Source organism: Chanos chanos, chromosome 6 (genome assembly GCF_902362185.1).
Source record: "Chanos chanos chromosome 6, fChaCha1.1, whole genome shotgun sequence".
Classification (NCBI taxonomy): Eukaryota; Metazoa; Chordata; class Actinopteri; order Gonorynchiformes; family Chanidae; genus Chanos; species Chanos chanos.
The window spans coordinates 15,451,490-15,476,636 of record NC_044500.1 but is presented as its reverse complement, the minus strand read 5'-3'; the positions used below and the strand labels follow the sequence as shown (position 1 = coordinate 15,476,636).

General features: G+C 41.0%; 3 protein-coding genes across 4 annotated transcripts; 1 reads left to right on the top strand and 2 right to left on the bottom strand.

Annotated features, from left to right (window-relative positions):
• Positions 1 to 811: 811 nt before the first annotated feature.
• Positions 812 to 16,470, bottom strand: si:dkey-103g5.4 (uncharacterized). The gene is made up of 32 exons (XM_030778100.1): positions 16,347 to 16,470; positions 15,964 to 16,187; positions 15,473 to 15,634; positions 14,833 to 15,015; positions 14,249 to 14,366; positions 14,041 to 14,157; positions 13,782 to 13,953; positions 13,471 to 13,633; positions 13,181 to 13,369; positions 12,899 to 13,073; positions 11,951 to 12,090; positions 11,324 to 11,637; positions 10,823 to 10,980; positions 9,744 to 9,971; positions 9,165 to 9,500; positions 8,528 to 8,902; positions 8,168 to 8,338; positions 7,918 to 8,075; positions 7,628 to 7,765; positions 7,300 to 7,447; positions 6,789 to 6,925; positions 6,364 to 6,489; positions 5,207 to 5,396; positions 5,037 to 5,111; positions 4,763 to 4,903; positions 4,623 to 4,682; positions 4,182 to 4,298; positions 3,153 to 3,304; positions 2,674 to 2,760; positions 2,234 to 2,380; positions 1,953 to 2,114; positions 812 to 1,744 (listed from the first exon to the last, which is right to left on the bottom strand). Exons 1-32 carry the CDS (start codon positions 16,468 to 16,470, stop codon positions 1,592 to 1,594), a joined length of 5,340 nt encoding a protein of 1,779 aa, XP_030633960.1. The 3' UTR covers positions 812 to 1,591.
• A 2,315-nt stretch (positions 16,471 to 18,785) lies between these two features.
• zgc:162608 (apolipoprotein A-IV) lies at positions 18,786 to 20,595 on the top strand. Of its 2 annotated transcripts, XM_030776354.1 has the most exons (4): positions 18,786 to 18,810; positions 19,037 to 19,095; positions 19,206 to 19,311; positions 19,526 to 20,595. In XM_030776354.1, the coding sequence occupies exons 2-4, from the start codon at positions 19,047 to 19,049 to the stop codon at positions 20,313 to 20,315; spliced, it is 945 nt and encodes a 314-aa protein (XP_030632214.1). In that variant the 5' UTR covers positions 18,786 to 18,810; positions 19,037 to 19,046; the 3' UTR covers positions 20,316 to 20,595. The 2 variants fall into 2 exon arrangements, with proteins under 2 accessions (XP_030632214.1, XP_030632213.1); XM_030776353.1 differs by lacking the exon at positions 18,786 to 18,810 and having other exon boundaries at positions 18,840 to 19,095.
• Positions 20,596 to 21,203: 608 nt separating this feature from the next.
• Positions 21,204 to 23,775, bottom strand: LOC115815134 (zona pellucida-like domain-containing protein 1). The gene is made up of 10 exons (XM_030778099.1): positions 23,685 to 23,775; positions 23,352 to 23,578; positions 23,029 to 23,219; positions 22,853 to 22,925; positions 22,665 to 22,762; positions 22,487 to 22,570; positions 22,211 to 22,382; positions 22,008 to 22,107; positions 21,875 to 21,901; positions 21,204 to 21,361 (listed from the first exon to the last, which is right to left on the bottom strand). The coding sequence occupies exons 1-10, from the start codon at positions 23,773 to 23,775 to the stop codon at positions 21,204 to 21,206; spliced, it is 1,221 nt and encodes a 406-aa protein (XP_030633959.1).
• Positions 23,776 to 25,147: the final 1,372 nt, after the last annotated feature.

Here is a 25,147-nt window from a genome sequence, read left to right as displayed (position 1 = left end):
TACTGTACCCTCCTATCTAGGCTGGTCTATTTTCAACACCTTATGCTGTTGCCTCCCTCTTGGAATTGCTGCAATAGTTTTTTCATGCAGGGTAAGTCTATAATCAAATTACATTATTTATATATTGTTTATAAGGGAATTAAGTGAAGAGGTGCTTTCCAGTCCATTTGAAATCCAAATACTGATAAGCTGTTATGTTTAAAGGTGAACAATGCCAGTGCAGTGGGAGAGATGTCCAAAGCGGAGAAGGCATCCAGGACTGCCAAGATGCTCAACGTTATTGGGCTAGTGTGCGGGATTGTGTTAATAATTGTTATCGGCGTTCTGAAGATGAATGTACAATAGCGGTCAGCAGGTCCATTTACATCTTCATCTGTACCTGTGGGAAATGACATTTTCCCCTGCCCTGCCACAAAAGACCAAAAAGAATCAGCTCTGTTCCTAAGATTTATTTGTATAAGCTATCAATGTGACAATGCTCAGTATACTTTACGAGAATAATTTTACCTCACCTCTTGATAATATAGGAAATGATAATGTATTGTGTTATTTTGGAGCATGCTTTTTATATGTTTTTGCCATGTGCCAAGAGCATAAAGCATTGAGTTTTATACAAAACTATATAATTCATTTGTGGTGTTTATGTTGTCTGAAAGAAGAGCACATAGAAATGTAGATAATGATTATGTCTTGTAATATATAGAATAATGAGATGCCAATGCATTTTCTTCACTGTGCACTTTCCTCAAAATATAAATAAATACAATAGAAACACTGTACAATTCATTAGTGGTGTTTATGTTGTCTGAAAGACAAGCATATAGAAATGTAGATAATGATTACTTCTTATAATATATGGAAAACTGAAATGCCAATGCATTTTCCTCTCGGTGACACCTGAATTCTGTATTTACTCAGTTAAACAGGGACATTTTAAATAATTCCATGACAGATTTCATATTTACATAATTGATGTCACCCCTTTGTCTAGTCTGCTAAATTGATACAATATTTGTGGTTAAGATAATGCCTATTTTTAAGATAAATTACCAGTATTTCTATGGTAATATGTTATGCTTCCTAACCATTAAAACTAACATATGTATAATTTAACATTTATTTTGAAATCTTGCAATAACATAACCTGTTACAAGAGCGTGCAATGTGACATTTCGTTTTTGTTAAGTGAGTCTGTATGTGTGGCTCATGCAGACAACAAGAAGAGAAGAGAGGACAACAGCATGCACAGTTTCCATGCATCCATCCAACAGTATTTTTCTTTTCTTTTCGAGAGAATCCAGAATTTCCTCATTGTATGGCATGAGGACAGAGATTTTTCCTACTTTTTTGAAAGACTGCCCTCAACAAACACACAAAGAAAAAGAATGATCCAAAAACAGAACAACGGTAGCAATCAGCAGAACCTCCATTGGCGCAGGTGTTGTGCATCCCTTGGATTTCTGACTTTTAAATGACTACAATTCCAAGAAAAGATGCATTTTGGGAGCCAGGCAGTTGCTAAATGTTAGGCAGCCTGCAGCACTACACATTGGAAGCAATGGAGAAACTTCCAGTCAGTGGCAAAGGGGGCTCAGGGAGGGGCTTTGTTCCAGTTTGCTGTGCTGTTGGGGAGCTGCAGGCTTGTGTTGGTGGGAGTGACCTCTTGGCTCTTCTCCCTCAGTAGACTCTCCAAATGAAGGAAGACTGAAGCCTCCTTGTGCTTCCGAAGGAGCCCAGCTACATCCTGCCATCCCCAGAAAGGCATTGTTATGGTAACACATTAATACATCCAGTCAGACTCTCCTGAGACTCTCCTGTTTCAAGATTGGGTTCCAGGCCTTTCATTCATGTACGTCACACCATAATGAAACGGAAACCAGAAAGTGTTGATGGAGCAAGTCGTGTGACCCATCAATAAAAACTGACAAAATATCATTTTAGAAAAGACTCACCTCCTCTGAGAGAATTTTGTGGCCAGGTTTTTGAACTCTCTCGAGCAGAAGATCTTTCAGAGCAGATTCAGTGTGCTGAGAACTTTGTATCCAGTCTTGTGAAGGGGATAGGTGCCCTCCTAGCCTGCAGTGGAAAAGCTCACTCAGGCTCACCTGTAAAACCTATGGGAGCAGAGGCAGAATGGACACCATTAGATGTACAGGCAAACATAATGGACACCCTGATGCATTCTCTATAGGTTTCTAGAGTGGCGTGAAGAGTGACAGTGGTGTAAGTGCACCTTAAAAAAGGCCCTTTGAAAGGAAGGACAGGAGTCATCGCTCATGTCTCCAGTGGAAATATGTGCCGCACAGTGCAGGAGCAGCAGAGAGAAGCCTCCCACAGATTGCAACCTTTCACTCCGCACATAAAGAGTTTCGTCTGCTTCCTAAGAATGGAGTCAGCAGTCACCAGCCAGCAATTTATGAAATGGAATTAAGAATGTGATATCATCATGAATATTTATACATGATCGATCTTTTAAGGCAGAACCTCTTAGCTGGTGTATCAAGCAAGAAGCCATTCAATAGAAATGTTCCCCACTGAACAGCAATAAATTTACGGAATGTTTTTCACTGAACAGCAATAAATTCCTGAATTAAGTAAAGGATGATCAAGTCGTGGTATACAATCTTTATCAAGTACCGAAGAAACACGCACATAAGACCTAGATATACAAACCTGATAAAAGAAGGAGTTTCGGAAGGCATTGCAAAAGTAGTTATTTGAAGGAAGGCTGGAGGCAAGTTGCAATTTTATCGCTGCAATCTGTAAAGCATAAATAGTAATGAGCCTGGACATTTTAACTCTAAATTTACAAACACTAAACGCAAACCACCAACAGGCAATTACACTTCATATTGTTTCATCTAAATACGAAACACCACTTCAATGCTTTAACCACAGTCTAAATCAGGAGTGGGCAAATCCGATCCTGGAGGGCCAGTGTCCTGCCAGTTTTTGTTTTCACCTCTTAGTTACCTGTTGATGTTCACCTTGAAAACAGGTGTGCATGCTCTTCAGCCAATCACAGATTGTATTTAGTTAGCTGACAAGAAAAACAGCAGGACCATGGCCCTCCAGGACCAGATTTGCCCACCCCTGGTCTAAATGGAGAGAGACCCAAAAAAAAAAAAAAAAGAAAAAAGATAAAAGCTGACCATATTGTGTGAGTGAAGCTGTCGCAGCAAGAACTGTCCATGCTGGCAGACCAGAAACTCTCTTGGACTTAGAGTGTCAGTGTTCAGTTTTATCAGTTCTCCCTCACATTTCCACTGTGCGTCAAAAAAATCAATAAAGTGCCGCTTCTTGTCTGCAACATATGAATGATTTTGTAAAATTCATTGATCCCAGACTAAAGATATTAGAAATTACGCAATTCCGAGACTTCTGGTGGTCAAAACAGAAAACACACAACAGAAAAAACAATGTCTCCTATAATGCTGCCCAGTCAGATTATTTGGTTCTCAGCTGCCAATCAATTTCTGTGGGTAAAAAAAAAAGTCCTGAACTCCTGAATTCCGTGGTGGACTGGCGACCTGTCCAGGTTGTTTCCCCGCCTTTCGTCCAATGAACACTGGGATGGGCTCCAGCACCCCCAGTGACCCTAATTGGGACAAGCGGCTCAAAAATTGAATGAATGAATAACTCCTGAAGTGTTTGTTGAAACTTCATACAATGTGTCATTGTTGAAGCGGAAAACATATCCTAGATCCACGAAATGATCACTTAACTGCCACTGCCAAATAAATGTTGAGTCCACATGAGACAGACCTAGCTTTGGCCAATCAAAATTAAATTTGGTAAACTTAAGGGTCAAGTTGCTATAAGGAAGCTCTACAGCATTAATCAAATGTGTCTCTGGCCACATTTAATGTGAAGCTATGCAGCTTAGATCAATTAATGGCTCCAGGACTTTGGACCTTGATCTCTGGCAGTAGTATTAAGCTACCCAACAGATCACACTAAATGGCTGAGATCAGCAATGTGGAAAAAGCCTCTCTCTACAGTCAGATCAGTTGGTAAACTATAGAGATAGCAGCTTTTTGAGATAAAAACAGCTCTAAACCTTGAGTTAATCATCTTGACTTGATCATTTCCTGTTTGCCATCATTTTTTCACCGTGTGTATTTGTACTGATTTTTAAAATCTTAAGAGGTTATATCAATGTTCCATAGGGTGAGACTAACCTGTGTGCTCCCCTTGAAGGAGCCCCATATCCCTGGCCCTGTCTCTCAGCTTCTGCTCCACCTCTCTGATGAGCTGAAAGACTGGCGAAAGCTCCAACAATTTGGCCCATTCCTCAGCTGGAATCAAACAAGCAGCAAAGATTCATCAGGAATTCAATCTAGCCTTGTGATGTGGTAGAGATAGCACAACATCGTTGTTTCGGTGTCTTGGGTATTGTTCGAAGTGTTTGTCTCCTTTGTTTTCAAGCATCCATGCAACTGCTCAGCAATCCTGAAAGCACTCTTGAGCTGCCAAATCACCGAGACTGAACTTCAAGGCCATCTGGTGTCTCACGAGAGGTAATACAGAAAACCACTTTTCATGCATTGTTGAAATCAGCTTTTGATGGCAAAGAATATCAGCACAATAAACACTTCTGGTGAAACAAGAAATACTCCAACCTGCCAGAATGGGAACGTTGATGTGTGTGGTCACTGCAGGTTCCCTCAAAGGCTGGACATCTAGGTGCATAGAAAATTGGAATGTAAGGATCTGGATGACACCCACTTTAGTTTTATGAATGTGCACAAATTTCTCTTACCTTCACTCTGAATCATGGGAGCCTTTCTCTGGGCCCTCTGAGGTTGTGGAGAGCTAGACAAAGGGAAAGATTGTCCTGTACCATTCTGCTTGTTCACAGTTTGAGTTCTTATTTGATCTTTCAGAGACTGAGTGGAAGTTCCTGAAAAAAAAAAAGACCAGATCAGGAACAATGGCAGAAATGAATACATATTATTGTCTATTCGGTTTCTTTCAAAAACAAAACAAAGAGAGCCTTTGGGATGACATCCATTGCATTTGAGCTACATTAATACCTTTGACAGCTGAGACAGAGGCAGTCAGCGCTCGGGAACAGGACTCCAAACCAAACGTCTGTTTTGCTGACAACTCTGAAAAGACAGGATAACAACTGTACCAACTGAGTTCCACATGGATAGCGTGTCTAAATTATTTAAACATGCAAAACTAATTGAAGTCAGTGTACCAGAGCTTGGCTGACGATGGGTGCTTGTGGACCGACATGAGAATTTGCTCTCCTCCAGGAACTGTGTAAGACGTTCCAGGTGAGGAAGGATTTTGTGCTGGGTCACCACCATCATTTTTAAGGGGTTTCTAATATCTCTGGGCTGGATTAGGCCAAAGTCTTTATACCAGAAGGAACCTGATAACATAGCCTACATAAAGACATACAGGTCAAATTGCAGCAGTTTTTTTTTTTTCATGTTTTTTACTTAACTTTAGAGCTAGAAACTTGGGGCTCCATACGATCAGTTCAGTTGTGTGAAAATGTAATACTCTTATCCAAGTAGTTTAATTGATAACCTTTTTGTTCAATGTTACTAATATCACGCTTCATAATCAGAAGAGTTATATTTATGCCATTTATTTATCAATTTAAGTGTTTACCATTATTAATTCTGCTGTTATTATTAAACTCAGATTTCACAGATCTTTCCTTGTTAAATGTTTCCCACAACAAAATCTGGTTTGTCTCTGGGACACCAAAGTTTTTTTTTAAAGGTTAACTTATTTGCTGTTCGTTAATTTGTACAGTGGTATACTAATTTATCAGTCAGTTAGGGGAGCATCAAAGCAATGGGCAATTCTTTGCTGTCATCCATCTCACCATGTGGTTTTCATTTCATCACGATTTTTTCAACATGATTTTAGTGGGCGGAACATCATTTCAGCGGTGGAAGGTTTCATATGGCTGTGAAGCTTTCCTGTGAGTAATTATTTAGTTAATACATAATTTCTGTTAAATCTGATTTTCATGGAACATAATTTTCAGCTATACATAACAGCCCCTCAATTAGTTGTTCAGTCTTCGAATGAAGTCAGTTTAAGAGAAGTCTTCAAATTACTAAGATGTAGTTGCTGAGCATTAAAACATTGGTGCACGAGCAGGACGGCTCTCTAAAAGTATTTTTTACGTTTTTATAGCCTTATTTCCTTTTAAAGGATTTAATGAGGTTCCAGCTGTGATAAGATGAAGAAGGAGCTCCCCGTTTTTGGATGGTACACCCTGTGGGACTGGTGAGGTTCGAAGTAGTGGAGCAGAATAAATGTAATAAATTTGCCTCAGTACTCTACACTGTGTTTCTCTGTGTTGTGTTGTGTTGTGCCCATGGCTTGTGTTACCTGGGCTGTGTCTGCACAGAGTTGGCCGAGTTCTCGAACACTATGCAGCAGGACGAAAGCAGCCTCCAGATCAGCTTGGCTGGAGTTTAATTGCTCCCACAGTTCCCTCTGTTTCATTTTCCCTCCCTAAATTATGGGACGCAAGAGGAGCACAAACACAGATGCAGACACAGACAGACACACACACACACACACACACACACACGAGGACATTGACATATCAAAAAACTAATTTGCAGTTTGCAATATGTGGCACAAGCAATTTCCTAAATAGGATGTTAGATCATCCTAATGTGATAATATAACATGTGGTATCATGCATTGTTGCTGTATCAGTAAATACTAATGCTGGTGCCAAAAGTGTCACCAGTGTAATTTGGAAACCACATTATTAGAAGCACTCTTCAGCTCGCAGTAGAGCTGACCAAGTAGCGCTGTCCTCTCTGTGCTGTTGATTGATCCTTGTCATGCTGTAGTTTCTCCATGCACACACTAATTTTGTTTATTGTTGCCATCAGCTTTGTGTGCCAGTGACACTGCTGCTCCCATTCTTCTTCATCACCTACACGCACGCACACACACACACACACACACACACACACACACACACACACATAAAGAAACCCAGCTTGGTACTTGGTATGTGTATTATGACCAGCAAAATAATCAAAAGCTACCTGTTTGACTATTATGAAAAATACGTGAATGAATACATTTAATTTAAATTAATTTAATTAAATTTAATAAGTCCATATTCATTATCATATGAACTTATCAGTGACACCAATACCAGTAATTGATCAGTCACAGAATATGATACCAGCCTCTGGAGCAGGTTACCACTAAGGGTGGTGCTGTCCACAGACAAAGCAAAAGATTTTTGGTATGTTAGTGTTTGAATTCTTAGAGTCTACAGGTAATGTCACAGGACTTAACCTTTCGTGAGGGTGAGTAATATATGAGCAGGCAGTAGCAGAGACAGCTCGGAACTCTGAAGGGCCCTCCTCTGGGCTTCCGATTGAGCAGCCTCATGAAGCTCACAGGCAGCATCCCTCAGCTGCCTCTCAGTGTCTGTCCATTGAGCCTGTAATAAACACATCACATTAACAGGCAGGCAAAGAAGCTTAAGGTGTCATAAATACAGGACACCTCTAGAAGTACTTGAAAGAGAAGAATGGAATGAAAAGGTAGATAGATCTCCGTTAGGCAGAGGCGTCTGCATGGGGATGTCACCCTCCAGGCCAGAGCTGAGATAAAAACTCACCCTGTCAGACTCCTGCAGAGATGTGTAGAAAGAGTGGCTCAGCTCCCTGTCTAAATCTCCCAGCAGCTCCTCCTCACTCTGCCTCCGCTGCCTCCAACTCTCTATCCTCAAACAATATTCCCTCTGCAGAGCCTCCACCTGGAGCCCAAACAAACACAAAACACTCGAAAGTGAACGTTGAAAGAGATTTTGCTGGTTTAATGACATGTGTAACACTTTATCATAATGCAAAGCTGAGATTAAGAGGGAACACTTGTCTAATGTCTAAATGTCTAACTTGACTGACTAACCTGCACACTGTCAGGGTTTTCTCCCATTATCAGACTTTGGGATACGGTTACCGGAACAACAGACTTTCCCAGAATGTCCAGCCTGGCTCCCACTACAGGGGCCACTGCCCCTGTCACTGGGTCCACTGTGAGAGCTCCAAAACGGATGGGAACAAGTCCTGGCAAGCCCAAAATATATGACATAGTGTAGCACAGTTCAGACTATACATGTGACCTGGACAACACAACCAATGGTCAAGCCCTGCTTTACCTTTTCCATCTGCATCTTCCATTGTTCCAGCTAGAGGCACAACGCGCCCTGATGTCCACTCCAGCTGAGCCCCAAGAACAGGGACATACAGGCCGGAACCTCCAGGGTCAGGATATTCCATCCCAGGCAAAGCAGGCAGTGAGAGCTCATTGTCAGGTATCTGGATGTCCCCTAAACAACAATATCAAGACATGCTATCAAGTGCTATTGTTAAAATCCATTGAATGTCCTAAAGGTGAGTAGAAATTACTCAGAATAATTTAAAAAGACATTCTGAAATTAGTTTGAAAGATAGTTTTGGTGCATCACTGGATAAATATAGGCAACTGTTGCTTTACTGTAGTATGGAGTTTCAGTTACCCAGACTGCCTCCATCTTGAGCCACACCCCAAGCCCAGTCCTTCAGAACCTCTAGGCGGGTCAGAAGCTGCAGCATGCAATGATGACTGCTCTTCCATGCTTGTTCCAGCTCCAAGGTTACTCCTCTGAGCCTGCTCAGCTCCATCTGCAAGTCCAGAACCCCTGAGCCCAACACCTCATTACAGCCCTGCAGCAGCTCCACCACCCGCAGCCGCACAACCAAAACCTGATTGTCCAGCAGAGACTGAAAACCCCCAGCGTGAGGAACCAGCTTTCCTCCCCGGATACTGGCCCCTCCTACCCGTACCATCCTCCCGCTGAGGGGTTCAATGAAGGACTCTTGCAAGAGCAGCCCCCCTACTGGAAGCACTGCCCCTGGAAGGGAAATGAAACATCAAAGTGCAACAATGCCAAAAAGATTCATGCGAAGAGGTGGAGACCTTTGAGGTCATTCCATACACCACAGTACAAGACTCATGCTGGGATCAAAAGTAACTTGCCTCAAGTGCTACATGTTGCTAAGCAAAGCATTTTTACGGTGTGACATTACCATCACAAAAATGCTAAAACATGGTTGAAATATGATTTCAAGCATTCAGTGACATTGGAAGACATCACCAATGCATGTCAGTCTTACCTGTCAGGGGATCCAAACTGACACCTGTAATGAGCACTATATTGCCTGTTTGGGGGTCCAGCATTGGAGAGCCAATCTGAATAGGCTGATGGAGGCGTGAAATAGGACACACATGTACGCCACCCAAGGGGTAGACCAGCCCTGTCTGAGGGTGGATGGTCACAGCTAAAATAGGGACCAGCACACCTGTGTCATAGTCACACATGGGTCCCCCTAGCACCAGCCTCTGTCCCGCACGCAGGCCTCTGAGACGAGAAGCATTCAGAAGTTCTCCACGACGGGTTGAAGGGTATGGAACAAAGGGAAGGAGGGGGGACTCCCATTTTCCAATTTCCCCTGACAAGACAAACTAATTATCAACAGAACAATTACACTAAAGTATCACTGAGATCTTTTTTGAAGAAATTCATTTTTCTCTAATATTAGATGTCCAAGTGACTGTAATATTATTCAAATAGCCATTACTGATGTTATTTGACAAGTACTAGTGCCCTTATGAAATAGCCCTCCACCTTGTGAAACTTTATCTCCAGAATACTGTTATCATCCTTATAAGAGCAAATTACAGATTTGACTCACCTAGTCCTGAATCGGAGGTGAAAACCAACGTAGAGCTGGAGGGGTCAAAGCCTACATTACCTGCCACAGGAAGCAATCTGCCAGTCTGTGGGTGGAGGAAGAAATCAGGTGGCACTGGCATGCTATGCCCACTAGCTAGAAGCATGTGAGTGTTAGGATTGGGCTGTATTAGTCCTGTACATGGGTCCACATGTACGGCTTCACATGCCTGAACTGACCCATCAGAAGCTGCCCAGGGAAAAAGAGAGGGTTAGCAGCTCCAAGCATTTAAAGTAATTGTCACTGTGCAAAACTGAAAAATGAGCAATCCAGCACTTTACTGTCTTTTCTGTGCATATTTACTATGAAAAATATCAATACACTGATCCAGAGGAACTGCAGACTGAATAATGTCTTGGCACCACTAGATGGAGCACTGTAGTTTTATGGAACACTGTAAATGCTAAGTGGCAAAACCTAATACTTTTGAACTAGGATAGAGTGTTTGAGGTAAGGATGATCTGCTTCTAGATGTCTCTGTATGTGAGAGAAAACATGTCATACATACAACTAGCTCCAAAACTCTTTTATTGTTTTGTTTCTGTGAATGTTTTTGCAAAGCCTCTGGCTGATTTATTCTGATTCTCACGCCCCATGATGGTCACCTTCACTTGCACTTAAACATCTTTATTTATGTTACCCAAAGCCAAAAACAACACCTAGAATCAAGACAAGACCACTTCTTTGCCCATGCAGTGATAACACAGACATGCCTGCCTTATAGGACTCAGCTGTGAAGTCAATTAAAGAAAGTACTAGTAGTAGGCTAAAAGTCTTTTTTTTTGTCCATCTGATATGAATGAAAATTAAAGCTGCACTTCATCAACCTCAATTTCATTCTATCACTTCAAATCCACAGTGCTAGGCAAGAAGACCGAGCCAAGAAAAAAAGAACAAAACCAAAACTATACTCCTGTTCAAAGACTTTTGGGGTACACTATAGAATCATGCATCTACTTAATGAGAGTTTTTTATCTTCCTCAGTCATGTAATATGATGGTGACTGATGAAACACTGGCAGAAGGCCTGTAAGAACTCACCAATCATGTCATCCCTGCTCAGGACTGACCCAGATGCCGGGCATAGCAGGCGTGCCCCTGTGCCCTCTTTGAGCACGGCCCAGGCACCCTGTCGTTGGCACTCCACTGTCACCAGGTCAGCCATCTGATCAGCCAGTGCTGCCACTCGTTCAGCAACACTGAATGACATGACACTTAATTAACTTATCAATCACTTATAATGCATGTATAATGGAAACAGACCATGAAAGGGCTGCTGAAGCCTGAAAAGAAACTACATAGAAAATAACTGTAAAGGAGAGGGAAGCGTCTATTTTATTTTCAAGGTCCTCTCTGTTGTCTTGTTTGTTTGCTTATTTGTTATTTGTTTAAATCGTAATGATTTAACAGCACAGACCATAAGAATGTCTTAAAATGAAATTTTTTATGGTATGAAGGTTGTGAAGGCAAGAGGTAAAAAAACAAAAAAACTTTTGTAAAAGAGCCTCCACACATGGGCAGTTATCTGTGTTTCGGACGTACTGCTCCAGGAGGTGTTTATCCCATTGAGACTCCTGGCTGTCGGAAATTCTCCCCAGATGTCGAATACACTCTCTCAGGCATGTTTCAAAGGTCCTGTGCACGGTCCGCTGTGCTTTCAGCTCTGTTTGTAGGATGTGAAGTTGACTGTCCAACAGCTGCACCAGTTGTGAAGCCAGAGACCTCCTCCGCCTCATCTCCTGTTCTACCTCCCCACAGAGCCTCTCAGCGTCCTGCATTTTTCCACCGCCCACTGCCCTCAGGCCAGGGTGGAGGCCCATAATTTTCCCCATGATCCCCTGGTACAGCTGCTTCACCTACACACACATAGATACAAGGCAACACCACACGTTTTCCTCAATTGGACAGGTTCACAAAGGAATTTACTGTTCACTCCTCATCTTACAACTTAATCTTTGCAACTGCCCGTAGGGGTGTAACAGCTATCAGTGGCCACTGTGCTTGACACGAAAGCATCAGACTCTAAATGCTGAAAGGGGAGACACTGTGAATTGAGACCCTGTCTGACTCTGGGCATTCCAGAAATGGCATTGAACATGTAGAAATATATTTGAACTTTAAGATATGGGAATACTCAAGACCCCAGAAGGGACACGAAGGAGGGCTCACCTCTCTTCGCAGCTGGCCCAGGCACACCGTGACGGACATGCTGTGCTTGAGGAGGATGTCGTAAAAGGCACTGGCACTGAAGGCTTCCAGATCCACCTGCTCTTCATAATCCCAGAATTCATCTTTCGACAGAGCCACTGCTGTGGGCATAGGGGCAAAAGGCATAGTTTGTTTGGGTCTCATACAGGATTGTATTTCTTATGCAACAGAGAGGATTATTCAACATGTCATTCCGTATTGTCTCAAAGATCACTCCAAGAAATTAAGAAGAACCTGAGTGTCAACAGTGACATGTTACAGGTTGTTTATGTTGGGATATTATTGTGCACAAATGTCTGATACACCTTTGAGACATATTCCAAGAATACATGAAGTGTTGGTTTACAAAGACTGACAGTTATCAGAATAACAAGCAGATAACAAGGCATGGCCTGACCCCTTCGGGTGCACGTCGAGATTATCAGTGTTGTTTGTGATGTTTAGAGGAGAAGCAGTTCTCACGATTTCTTTGTTCAAAGATCTTCCTTTAGTAAAAACATAGGCTGGTCATTTAAAACCAGCATATTGTGAATCTTACTGAAATTTTTAGACACCCTTTTAAAGGTATTTTTCATACTCTCCCTAAAATATTATGTTTAATGTTCATTAACTTTACATTGTTAATTCATTATTTAAAGATTTCAGCCTTTCTTAGGAATTTGGTATCGGTAGATTGTTAGGAGTTTGTGAGGTTTTGGTTAGGGATTAATAGTTAGACCTATGACTGAGAGGTTTTGTGGTCAAGGGTTATAGGTGCCTTGTGGTCAGTGCTGGTATTGTGTAAGATACTTGTGTAAGAAAGTGCTGGTGGCAGGTGCAGCCGCCGACAGGAACGTGTGCGAGTTGTGTAAGGTGTTGGTGTAAGTCACATTTATCTATAGCAGTCTTCATAGTCAGGCTTTAGTTTACCTCTTTTCACTGAGTCATCTGTGATCTCAACCTGCAGGTTTCTGTGTGTCTTTTTCACTGCCATTACCCTTGATCCCTTTGATGCATAGTCATCCATATTATATTTGAGCTGAAGAGCACGGTACTTAGCTTGGGTGGGCAGCTTGTCAGGCCAGCCATACTCTCTAAACAAGGTCTGAGTAATTGAAATTGAAAGTCAACAGGTGGCACAATAGAGTGGCATTATAGATAATCAGATTAATTAGACATCAAATATCATGTGTCTGTGGCATGTGTTCTCACCAGCAATGCAACACACAAACAGAGGACAACAACAGCTCCAATCAAAAGCCCTCCAATCACCAACCAGTCAGGACGAAGCAGCAGCTGGCGTCTCTGGGCTATGCCCATTCGGGTCATGTGGTGCGGGTCAGTGGGGAAAAAGGGTCCAGTCTCATAACACTCTCCACCCACAGGCATCACCTTCACATACTGCAGGAAAGAAGTTCATTTAGGAGGTTACAACAGAAAAAAAAAAGATAAAGAAAGCGGTTTACTCAGTATCTACCAGAGATCATTAATGAGCATAATACCATGCGTTTGAATTGCTGGCTGCTCAGTTTAAAAGTGTACACCCCAGGTTCGTTGAAGCCTATGGAGAACAAGGAGGGAGCTGATTTTGCTAGAGTCAGCTCCTGTGCCAGCGCTCTGAAGGGCCCCCAGTCAAAGTCAGCATTAGTGTTGTACAAGTTGTCTCTGTAAAGCATAGGGAAGAAGTCTATTAATGATGTCCAAACAGGGAAAGATTTAAAAAAAGAAAAGAAAAGAAAAGAAAAGAAAAGAAAAGAAAAGAAAAGAAAAGAAAAGAAAAGAAAATGTAAAATAAGAACTCAAACAAACTCACATATCATATTGAGGAAAGTGATGTTTGGACACAGTGAAAAGAAGAATGTCTCCAAGATGGAGACATGCTATGGGGTTCAACAATCCAGAAGACCTGGAATTTCCAGCTCCTCTCACAGTAGGTCTGACAGCCCAATGGGTGTCCCATGCCTCTATCCCGTCTCCTGATTCTCCTGAAAGAATACAGTTTCAGGTGACTTAAGAAGGGATTTGAATGGTATGTGATTGAAGAAAAGACCAAACCCCACAAGCTTCCTTGCCTGTCAAACTGTGAGTGTTTAGGGGTTCCATAAGACTGGGAATCTCTTGGTTGCTTTCAGAAAACAACCTCTGGACCTCTGCAGGGAGGGCACTGAACAGACCATAGAATCCTGCCTCTTTACAGCGGAAAAACACAAAGAGAAGTTTGTTGATATTGGGCCATAGGACAAGTCACAGTGCATCTGACCTTGACCTTCGTACACTTACCTCCTGTCTGTACTATGTACACAGACTGGGAGAAACTGAATTGTCTGTCACACCCCAGCTTCCCCCGTGAGTCCCAGTGTTTAAGGACAGTCTCCAACACGCTCCCTGTCACGCTCACCTGTTAGGAAATAATAAAGCTCCTACAATGGCAAATAGGTCAGAGCAACACTCTACCACTGTTGTCTTAAGCTTTCCCCTTGTTAATAAAATTGGGGCATGTCACACTCAATACATCCCTTGTTTGTTCTTTACATTGTCTGCAATACTGAAACTTTATCCAGTCACACAGTATTTCCTGTCTTGACTGTCAGGTAATTGCCCTATGGATTATGGTATCTGTGTAGGGCTGAATAAAAATCTAGATCAAGTGTTTGTGTGTCACGAAGGATGAAGTATACATATATAGTAATGTCGTTATATCCACAGAAGGGCCAGATGCAACATAGTTGGATGAGATGAATCCCAAACACTATAGAATAGAATAGAATAGAATAGAGTAGAATAGAATAGAATAGAATAGAATAGAATAGAATAGAATAGAATAGAATAGAATGTGAGTTTAGTATGAGTTTAGCAGGCTTGACCTGTCTGCCAGTGTCAGAATGGAAGAGCTGCAAGGTTCCTGCGCAAACCAGCTGGAGTCCTGGCCTCACTCGACTCCTGCACCAGCCTGCACATTCTGCTTTCTCAGGCTCCAATGGGTCTCTACACAAACAGAGTCCCAAAGAGCCATGATACCCCTTGAAATGATCCGGAGACTGACACACCTACACGAGCAGAGCACACAGCATTGTATTGTATTGACATACTGACTAGGAGTGCAAAAAAATGTCATTGAGCTACAGTCAACAAAAGGGCCAGGCTTAATGGATTATGTGCTGTGTCACAAACCCAAACACACGTGACAATGCACCACTACACATGTGACAAGTGTCCCTGGAAGTGTGTGTTTTGGTTTGAGTTCATTGACATATAGGCCAAGTATAGTCAGAGGATGAGAGCCAGTGAATAATCGATGAATACGACTGATTTTACGTACTAGAAGCACTCAAGGTTGCTGGAACATGAACCACTTTAGCCTTTGCCAATCTTGTTTGGGAAAGTACTTTTAAATGTCACTTTAATATTGATTTCCCAGCCCTTCCATAGTTCGTGTGTGTGTGTCAGTGTTGGTGTCGGTGTTTGTGTTCATGCCGAGGAGATGCATCAGGAAATCAGTCCAACCTCCTGGGCACAATGCTGTTTCCACTGCTGCTTCTCAAGACATTCTCCATGTTGATTGCGTGATCTTCCGTTTTTGCAAATCTCATACACCTTCAGTTCACATGCCTCTCCATTTCTCGTCAGTTGGTATCCCATGGCGCAGGGGCATTGCCCATCGCTGACCTGTATTAAGAGTGAAATGCAGCTTGGTTTACCTGCTGCTCTGTGTTGAGTGATTCTAAATCCTAGAAAGCACTCCATTTCCCTCATGATCAGTGCCTGAGTCTGATGAGTGGAGGCTTCAGAGGACACTGTGTGATGAATTGGGTTTGTAATCTGACTATGTAATGTGATAGACTGCCTACGCCATGGGCTACAGATTGCACCACTAGTTGCTCTTAGCAGTCTTTTCATTCAATTACATATAGGAAGTAAGTCTGTCTGTGTGCCGGTCTGTGTGCATGCATGTGTGTGCAAGGTATGTTATGAAGATTAAGGTTGTTTGAGCTCACCTGGAAAACTCGCCCTTCTCCCTGGCACACACACCTGTCTTGACCCGGTAAAGGCTGCTCTGCCCAGGCTCCACAGGGCAAACAGAGAGTCATACCCTCTCTTGGACCATAGTGATGCAGTGGGCAACCAACACAGTCCTGTAGAGATGTAGCTCCAGCACTGGGCCCAAATGTACCTCTTGGACATGGTATTGATACCAAGGTTCCCCTTGGACAGTAATATCCTATTGGAGCACAAAGAAATCACCAACCTCATTAGAAACTCTTCACAGAGACATGGCTGCAGTGTTTCTGGAATGACTGGCTGAACTCTGCCCGTCCAGAGAGTAACAAACAGAAATTTTCACATCACTATGGCACACAGAGTGAAACTGGCTAAGTACCTGGCTCACATGGAAGCTGCTCAGAGTGCTGTTTTGTCGTGTTCAGTCCAAAGGCCTTGTTTAGTCCTGGGGTGCAAAGCCACCAAAACAGGGTGTGCCAGCAGGAACCTCTGGTCCAGTGCATTTTGTAACCGACAGAGGTGTTGTGAGAGCTTGAAGGCAAATAGGAAGCACTTTCTCTATTCTCTGAATGATTCATAAGGGCTATTGGGTAAAGTATCACGAGCGCCACTAAGCAGAGAGGAGATACCTAATGCAACTAGCTTGGGTTACAGGCTATTGTTTATCTCAAGGACACCGTGGAACTGATTACTGACTTTAGCTGTGCTTTACTCGTCCTTCTGCTCTTGTCAAACTGTATCCAAAGTATTATTTTACACTTTCTATACTGTAAAACTGAGAATGGATTAATATTTTAATCTGTTGCTGCTGTGTATGTCAAAGACTTCTATTGCTGCAGAATAAGAAGTAACTGAAAACATTCTCTCAAGCATGAAAATTAGCAGCAAAACTCAGGCAGACACTAATTATAGATATCAAGAACAATTCTTTTTATGTAGCTGCTTAAATACAATTAAAGGTACTTTTACTTAGTGAAAGAATTTGTTTTTTGACTTTATACTTTAGCTCAAGCACTTTCTTCATCAAACTGACACAATATGTTGTGGGGTCAGTTTTCAAAGAATAGTTCTTGAGTAAGTGAATAAGTGCTCAAAAATGATTCACTGAATGAGTGCACTTAAGTTCATTTAAGAAAAACATAATTACCATCAAAAAGTGTTACTAAATAGCATAATTAAGCGTGATTGTTTTGTTTTCTTTGTCTTTGCTTGAGGTTGACAGAACTGCTTCAAAATGTGGGTTAAAGTTGATTTTGATGAGTGTACAATATCCTTCTATAAACAAATTGTGAATGAAGACAAACAGACTTACATAAGACAAACTCCATGCACTCTCTTCATGTGCAAGCCTGTATATGCTGACGTTGCTACTGTAACACATGAGCTGTAGCCTTGCTTGTTAAAGTAATGGTGTGTGCAGTCCTTTGCAATGGTGTGCCATATAATTTTTTCATTATTTTATTGTTTTTTTGAATGAATGGACTTTAGCACTGATTAACTTGTAACATGGTGGACATGGACTACGACCAGAGGGTGACCGCTTAATTACGTAATGAAATTTCGACTGACCTTTTACATACTTTTCTTAATTGAGAATGAACTGAGAGTGACACCAGGAAAGCAACTGTGAATACTAACAGTGTTTCACTTTTGCTGAAAGTGTGTTCTTGACTTTTAGCTACTTCTTCTCTGCAATACCTTAAAAATGCCAAATATCTTAGGGGGGAAAAATTAAGTATTCAACATAAAATAAATGTATTTTGTGTTCCAAGTCTAAATAAATTAAATGTGTGGTTTATCAACTTTATTCTGGAACACTCTATCAACATTACCAGAAATCATATAATAGCATAGTTCACTGTTATCTAAACTCATGATGCATCTGAGAACACAAGTCTTTTTCCTCGTGTGTCTCCAATTATACAACTGTTCTGCATCAGATTAATAAAACACTGACATTGTATACATTTAAGATTTCACCTTGCAAAATTTTACTTTCTTGTTCTTTTTCTCCCAATATTTAAGGAGTACTTAGATGAAAACGGTTGGACTGGATGAATCGTGTCGTAACTTATGCGTCACTTGCTCCACATTTACCTTTGTCAGTCGGAATAACTGAATCCTCTGGAGAAGGTACTCTGGAGCTGAATTTGTTTATCGCCAGATTCCATGTAGACTTAGGGAAAAACAAATAGGAGCCGTTCTGTAGAGTACAAACAAACAGCACCTTTGTTCTCTGGACTGGAGATAGAAAACAACCTCAGTGTGGAATGCCTCAAGTTCTCAATGCATATCTCGCACCAAAGCCAAGTGGGCCACAAACTGTTTGATGTATTTGAGCCAAAATTTCTTATCAGGCCGTTCAGAGGGTGAACTCAATAACATGGGCGATGACTCAAATTCACAAATGCATCATCCACTAGTCAATCTGAGCTTTGTGAAAATAGCACCGAGTGTAAAACGAACAACACAATTCAACAGACGTCCAAACGTTTCCAAAATGGTTCACACTTGGGATATTGTGTGTACTCGACGGAGATGTCTGTTTCAACCTATAATGGATGTAAACACATCTGAAACATTGACCTTGCTTGACTCTGCTGTGCGTCAATCTCGTCCTTGATATGACATCACTGAAATTGCTCTGAATCAGAGTTGCAAGGAATGCAGGAGCTGAACCTGTCCAATCAAAAAGAAACGTCTGTTCCCGCGCAGCATGTTATCGTACTGACCCTCCACGTGGTATCTATTGACACAGACGGATCACAGAACAACCTCTGATAAGGAAGCCCTTTAAAGGCAGAAGCTGACTGTACTCTCTTCTCATAGACACTGATAGACAGGTAAAGGCTGGTCACTATTTTTTTTTAGTTCTACTGGCTCCATCATACAAGTTTTTATTTAAAGGTCTAAATAATTCCACCAACGAGACATGAATCAGGCACATTACTGTTGCTCTGAGGGATACATGGCAGCTTTGTGGCTGCTTTGTGTATTCATGAAAGATAGTTTTGTTCATTTGTGAGATGAGTCAGTTCTGATTTTATCTTGTCCTTTTTTTCTTTACAGAGCGTAAAAAATGCAATTTAAACTCCTTGTCCTGCCAGTATGCTTTGTGATTATCAAAGGTTTGTCTTTTTTTGTTGAGATACTTCAATGTTTTGTTCAAGTTACAGCTATTTGCTGGTTCATTTAGAATAAATTAGCAATGATACATTGTACCCATTCACTCCTATAGCACACCCACTCAGTCGAGATAGCTCCAGTGGAGAGATATCATGGGATAACAGTGGTCAAAAAGCTAACCAGGCAAATGAAAAGAGCGAGGTCACCAAGGAGCTCAAGTAAGTTTTGATAACCTCAAAATACATTCATATTCTTAAAAATTGCATTCAGTTAATGTAGTTTGCATGTATGCCACATGCGTGCTATACATTTTGTAACCACAAAGTGGCATTGACTCGAGTAATGTGTGAAAGGGTGTGAAAATGCATCAGACATGCTTTATAGAATGTGTGCTTCAGAAACACTCTTGTAAATTTGTTTTTTCTATGACAGTGGGATGTGGAAGAGTCATGTGGAAAGCAGCGACATATATTCTCAAGACTCCTATAATCTCATGTCAGGGGATATCAGACATAAACTGAGACTAGAGTCTGAGAGACTCCGGGCACGTCTGAGACAACAGCTCTCCGAGCTGAGAGATAAGCTCTATCCGCACACCAGCCAAACTCAGCATGGCCTGGCCAATGTCAAGGAACTCTTTGCTCCTCTTACCAAACAGCTCCAGAGTGCTCTTGACTCCACTACTCAAGAGCTCTGTGGACAACTCCAGCTGCACCTCCTGACTTTGAATCCAGAAGAAGATGCTCTTCACTTTGAGATATCACAAAGACTCAGCCAAAGTCTGGATGACAGCCAAAAGAAGATGACTGTCTCCGTTGAGGATTTCAAAACAAAGATTTTAGATTTGGCACAAGAGAACAAACACAGCAGTGGCAGCACGTTCTGGGAGGAAGTGACCTCCAAGCTGGGGCAGGAAGCAAGCACATTCAAGTTAGAAGTGTTGGGCAGTGTCACAGCACTGAAAGCGTCATTGGCTGATCTCCTTATATCGCCACAGTATCTCAAAGATGAGGTGACTTCAAGAGTGATCCAGTTTTGCCAGAGTTCCACAATAAAGAATGAACGGCTTATACTTGATCTAGAGCAACACTTAGTCAGGCTTCAGCAGCAACACAGAAATGGTGAGTCAGAAACCCACCACCTGATAGGAATGGATTCTTTACAGGACTTCTCCACCAAACTAAATGCTCTTCTACGAGACATTCGAAACACTCTGTACTAGAGAGGAATATTTAATATTTCTCTAACCATTCTGCATATGTCACTGTAATGTAAATATTGTTGATACTTCTAGTTTATATGTAGAGTTTAAACTGAGCCTAAAAGTGTAACTGGCCTTTTACAAAGAGTGCAGCTAGAGTGGTCAGTAAACAATGTACAAGATAGGACAACAGTCTGGTTTTTTATGCAAAGCAGTTTTAATGTTGCTCATTTTTTTTGACAAGTTTGAAATGTGTAAAATATTCAGTGTAAATAAAAAAAATGTTTATAAGCATAAAGATGCAGTGTTACCCGCGTGCGTTTATTTTGGCATTAATCATTATATTATGCGTAAATCAAAATTTAATCAGCATTCACATTACATGGAGTCTATCAATGATCATATCAAAGCAATATACAAAGCAGCAGACAAGTGGCTTATACACACTGCTAAAGTGCAAAAAGCAAACTTGACATGATATGTGAGTCAAAAAGAGAAAGCAGAGCAGAATGGAAAGAGCATTCCACTGAAATCAAATTATTTCAGTTGCATAGAGATGGCCAATAATCATGTGTTTGGGAATTCACAAACTTTAGTTCAGTTAACAATCAGCAATAAATAAACCAGTCAGTGACAATCACAACCAAGTCACAGCCAAGAAATTAATCAAATCAATTTTTTACTTCTTTGTCTTCTGGGTTTTAGGTGTTTTTACCTTCTTCCTACCAACTACAACCAAGAGGTGACTTAATTGCTGGATGGTGTTTGAACAGATGGTGCTTTAGATAAAATGTGTCACATAGTTCCTAGATGATTCACACGGGTGTGTTTGTGACATGGTGATATGTCTTCTTGAGTAGATCAAATTGTATTGTTTAACACAGAGCAGATGGCAAACCGTTGGATCCTTTAGTCAAACGCATGGGGTAACCCGCCAGCCCAGTAGAACTTCTTTAGTGCAAACCATCCAGCCAGGACCAGTAAGACTGCACCACCAGAGGCAAATATGATCCCCACCACCAGACCGGCCACATTAATGTTGCCCCCCTCTGATGGTTCGTCACTGCCTAATGCAGAGGAGACAAGTTTCATACAGTCTCTGTTTTGGCCTTTCTTAACATTCAAATTGATCTGATTAGGGTCCTATTTTCTGAATAATTAAAAAAGAAAATAATTATATTATTATTCTCCATACGGACAATAGATAATACAATAGCAATTTCTGAAGCTATCTTTACAAATCTATAATTCAGTAATAAGAAAAAAATGAAACTGATGCTATTCAGAAATAATTCTTCCTTTTTATCCAGTAAACATCTTCATCATGATCTTTACAGATCTTTAGGAAATGAAAATGCACATAGACAAACTTTGAATTATAGCGGTTCATCTGGTTCAACGTGGTAAGCTTGCTTGTTTACCATAACCTAGTCTGGGTAACCCAGTTGTTTATTATTGATGTATTTTTTATTTTGATGAATTAAGTGTGTTTTTTCTTATTCAATGTGGTAAACTTTCTTTCCATGGAACCTAGTCATTTTGTATTAATGTAATTTTATTTTCACAAAAATATTTCATACCATAAGGAGAGGCAGAGGGCTGATCGCCTAAAAAGTGAAGAAAAGAAATTCATTGGTCAGTAACAGTAGTCAATAACATAAAACCTCTGTTCTTCCTAAGTTAACAACTAAATTACAAGATTTCAGTGCTTACGTTCTCTTTTGGTGTATATAGGTCCCACAGACACTGTCGCTGAATTTTTTGATTCTGACCCATAAGGCTCTAGGGATCTCTTTCTCCTGTTGTTGCAAGCCTACAACAAAATCAACAAAAATTATATACTATTATATATTATATTATATACTTTTTTATATACTGACAAACAAGTATTCAGAAATTTTGAAAATTCCTCTTACATCAAGCAGCTGTTGGCATTTGTCTGGTTCACAGAGCCTGAGAATGCAATGGAGATAAATGCTCGACTTGTCCTGATCACGGTGCTCCACAAATCGAAAAGTTTCAAAAGAAAATCTGGAATTCTTGGAGACACCATTCCTCACAACGGTTGTTCGTGAATCTACAACACATCTGTGAAGGAACATGATCAGAAACTTGAACAAAATAAATCAACCTTTACCCAGTAACCAGGCTGGAGAGTACAACGTTAAACAGGTATTAGAAGTCCATCTCACCCAATGAAAAAGTCGTGTTGCTCATGGTTTGTCGTGTTGTAGGGCGATGGAGTTGCAAAGCAATGGTCAAGTAAAAGATAAAAACTATGAAGATGAAAATAGAAGTAGTGAGTCTGAGCATCCTTCACAGACTTATACAGAATAAAAATTACACAAAAAATCTGCAAAACAAACTTACTTGCCAGTGAGGTTTGTGGCCTTGACTTCAACGTAGGCCATTGTGCGCAGTTCAAGTCCAGTTGGTGGAACCACCAACGGGTAGACGTAATCAGTGTCCTGAAAGAGAGCAAATAAATGAAGTGAAAAAGCAGTGATAGACATCTTTGTACACATCCAAAGTGAGTAAGAAAGGTTAAAAGTGCTCACGTTGTAGACACTCATACTTAACGTGTCAATGAAAGTCCCATTGTTGTCACTGGTGGCCACTGACACTGAAGAACTGTGACAGAAGAATTTGGTGCAATGAATGATCAAATAATTCCAGCCTTCAGATGATGAATGATCTGTTTAAGATGGGTGATCTAAATCTATCTGAGACTTACGCCACTATTTGTGTGTTGTTCAGGAGATATTCCAGTGGGTAGCGGCAGGAGAAGTGATAATAAAGGTCAGTGGAGTAGCTGATGATTCCCTCTGATGAACGGGGTGTGTCAATATAGCCGGTGATGATCACTGATTGGATGCTAGAGAAAGCACTGAAGGGTCCTGTAGGACTTGGGGCTTCATCCACAATCTTGAATGCACCAAGACATGATATATCAAAAATACTGTGCAACCACATACAAGAGTCTAAAATATGCAAGATCTAAAGTGTTAAAAAAAAAAAAAAAAATTGAACACCAAATTCATATATGTCGGTTCTCACCTGCAGGGATTGTCTGCATGGATTCTCCTGGCTATGGTTGACTGGTAACTCATAATGAATGACTGGTGGGTTCAAACTGGTGTCAATGGTCCCTTGGCATAGGGTATTGTTGTGTTGTCCATTAAGGGCAAGTCCAGCGGGATCAAAGCCTGCCCACTGTGCTGTACACAGGTTGACCTCCAGACTAATTATGCTGGCCCCACAGTCCACCACCAGGTCACTGTTGTCTGGAAATAAGAAGAGTGAGAGGGAGAGAGAAAGAGAGGACAGAACAAGTTAGCAGGTGGCTCAAGAGGCATTGCATTATATGACTAATACTGTCATAACACATACCTGGGATACGATTATATTCAGCAGAGCAATTGTATGTTGCAAGTGCTGGCTGGAGAACCAAAGCCAATGCTAAGAGGTGTAGAAACAGCATTTTCATTGCTATAGAATTGAATAACAAGGAGCAGGTCAGTAACTCCAGACATAGAAAAGTTTTTTTGTTTTGTTTTGTTTTTACCTTCTCTTATCTTGTACTCCCATTAAATATAAACTGATAACAGTGAATACCCATCAGTGATAATGAATTTGATGTAAATACTTATAGACATCCAGGTGGATTTTCCTACCTTGTTTGATCCTGAGGTCAGAGTGTGCAGTATGAGAATGTAGTGCTGAAACCCTCCTTATATAGCACTAAACTCCCATTGAGAGCGCATTGATGCAAGTGTGAGGCACCTCTTTCACACTCACTTTACCCCGCCTACTGAATCATTCTGAGGTGCATCTGTTGATTTGCTGAATATTGACCTTCTATAACCCAGCATTAGAAAATGAAAATCCAGTGTAATGTGCCACAGGGTTTTGACATAGATTCCTGACATGATAAATGTAAATGTGTATGTATTTAACTGAACTTCCAAATGACACTTTCTCTGATAGATTTATTTGAAACTGTTATCCTGTCCTGTTGTCTTTTAATTTTGTCAGAGATAAACCTGACTTCAACTGTATCTGTCTGGCATTTTTTATTCATTTTTTCCCCTTTTGATTAGAGCTCTAAGCACAAGTCTCTAATACAATTAATTTCCACAAACTGTACTAAAAATCTAAACCAATCTAAAAATCTAACTGAAAGCTAAAATCTTGTTTATAAGGTGGTTTCCTGGACAGCCCTAGATGAAGCTTATATGATGAGCAATAAAGACCATTATCTTTATATCTCAAAAGGTTAAGTGCAGTAATTTCAGGCATAAAGCAATGAAGATTTCAATAACAGGGATAGTGTCGGATCACGTTTGTTTGTCAGTTCACATTTATCCATAACAGAGATCAACAGATAACTACTAAACTATTAGTTCCATGTGGTTTTGTTTGTTGTAACACAATTCAATTTCAGGGACAAAAAAAATGAAATTAAGGGAACACTGAACACAGATCTACAGATATATTAAGTGTAGCATCATCTCCTGGGAATGGAACACTATGAATACAAGAAATGTGATAACACGCCACAAGGTATGAAACACACAGGGCCAAAAATAACCATTGTTAGTCAGGCTTCTTCTATTGTGTTCAAAGAGTAACTGTTTCAAGAAACCCCCGCTATGGGCTAAACCGTCCGTTTGACTGAACGAGAGCATTGTATAGCTCAAAATACAGAATGAAGCAACTGGCCATGTTTATGCCAAAACCCCCTTGGTTAGAGAACACATCTGACACACTATACTATGATGCGTCATTCTACTGCAGATTTAGTTGTCCTCTCTGGGGTTCCATGGTGGGATCTGTTTGACAATAAACTAACT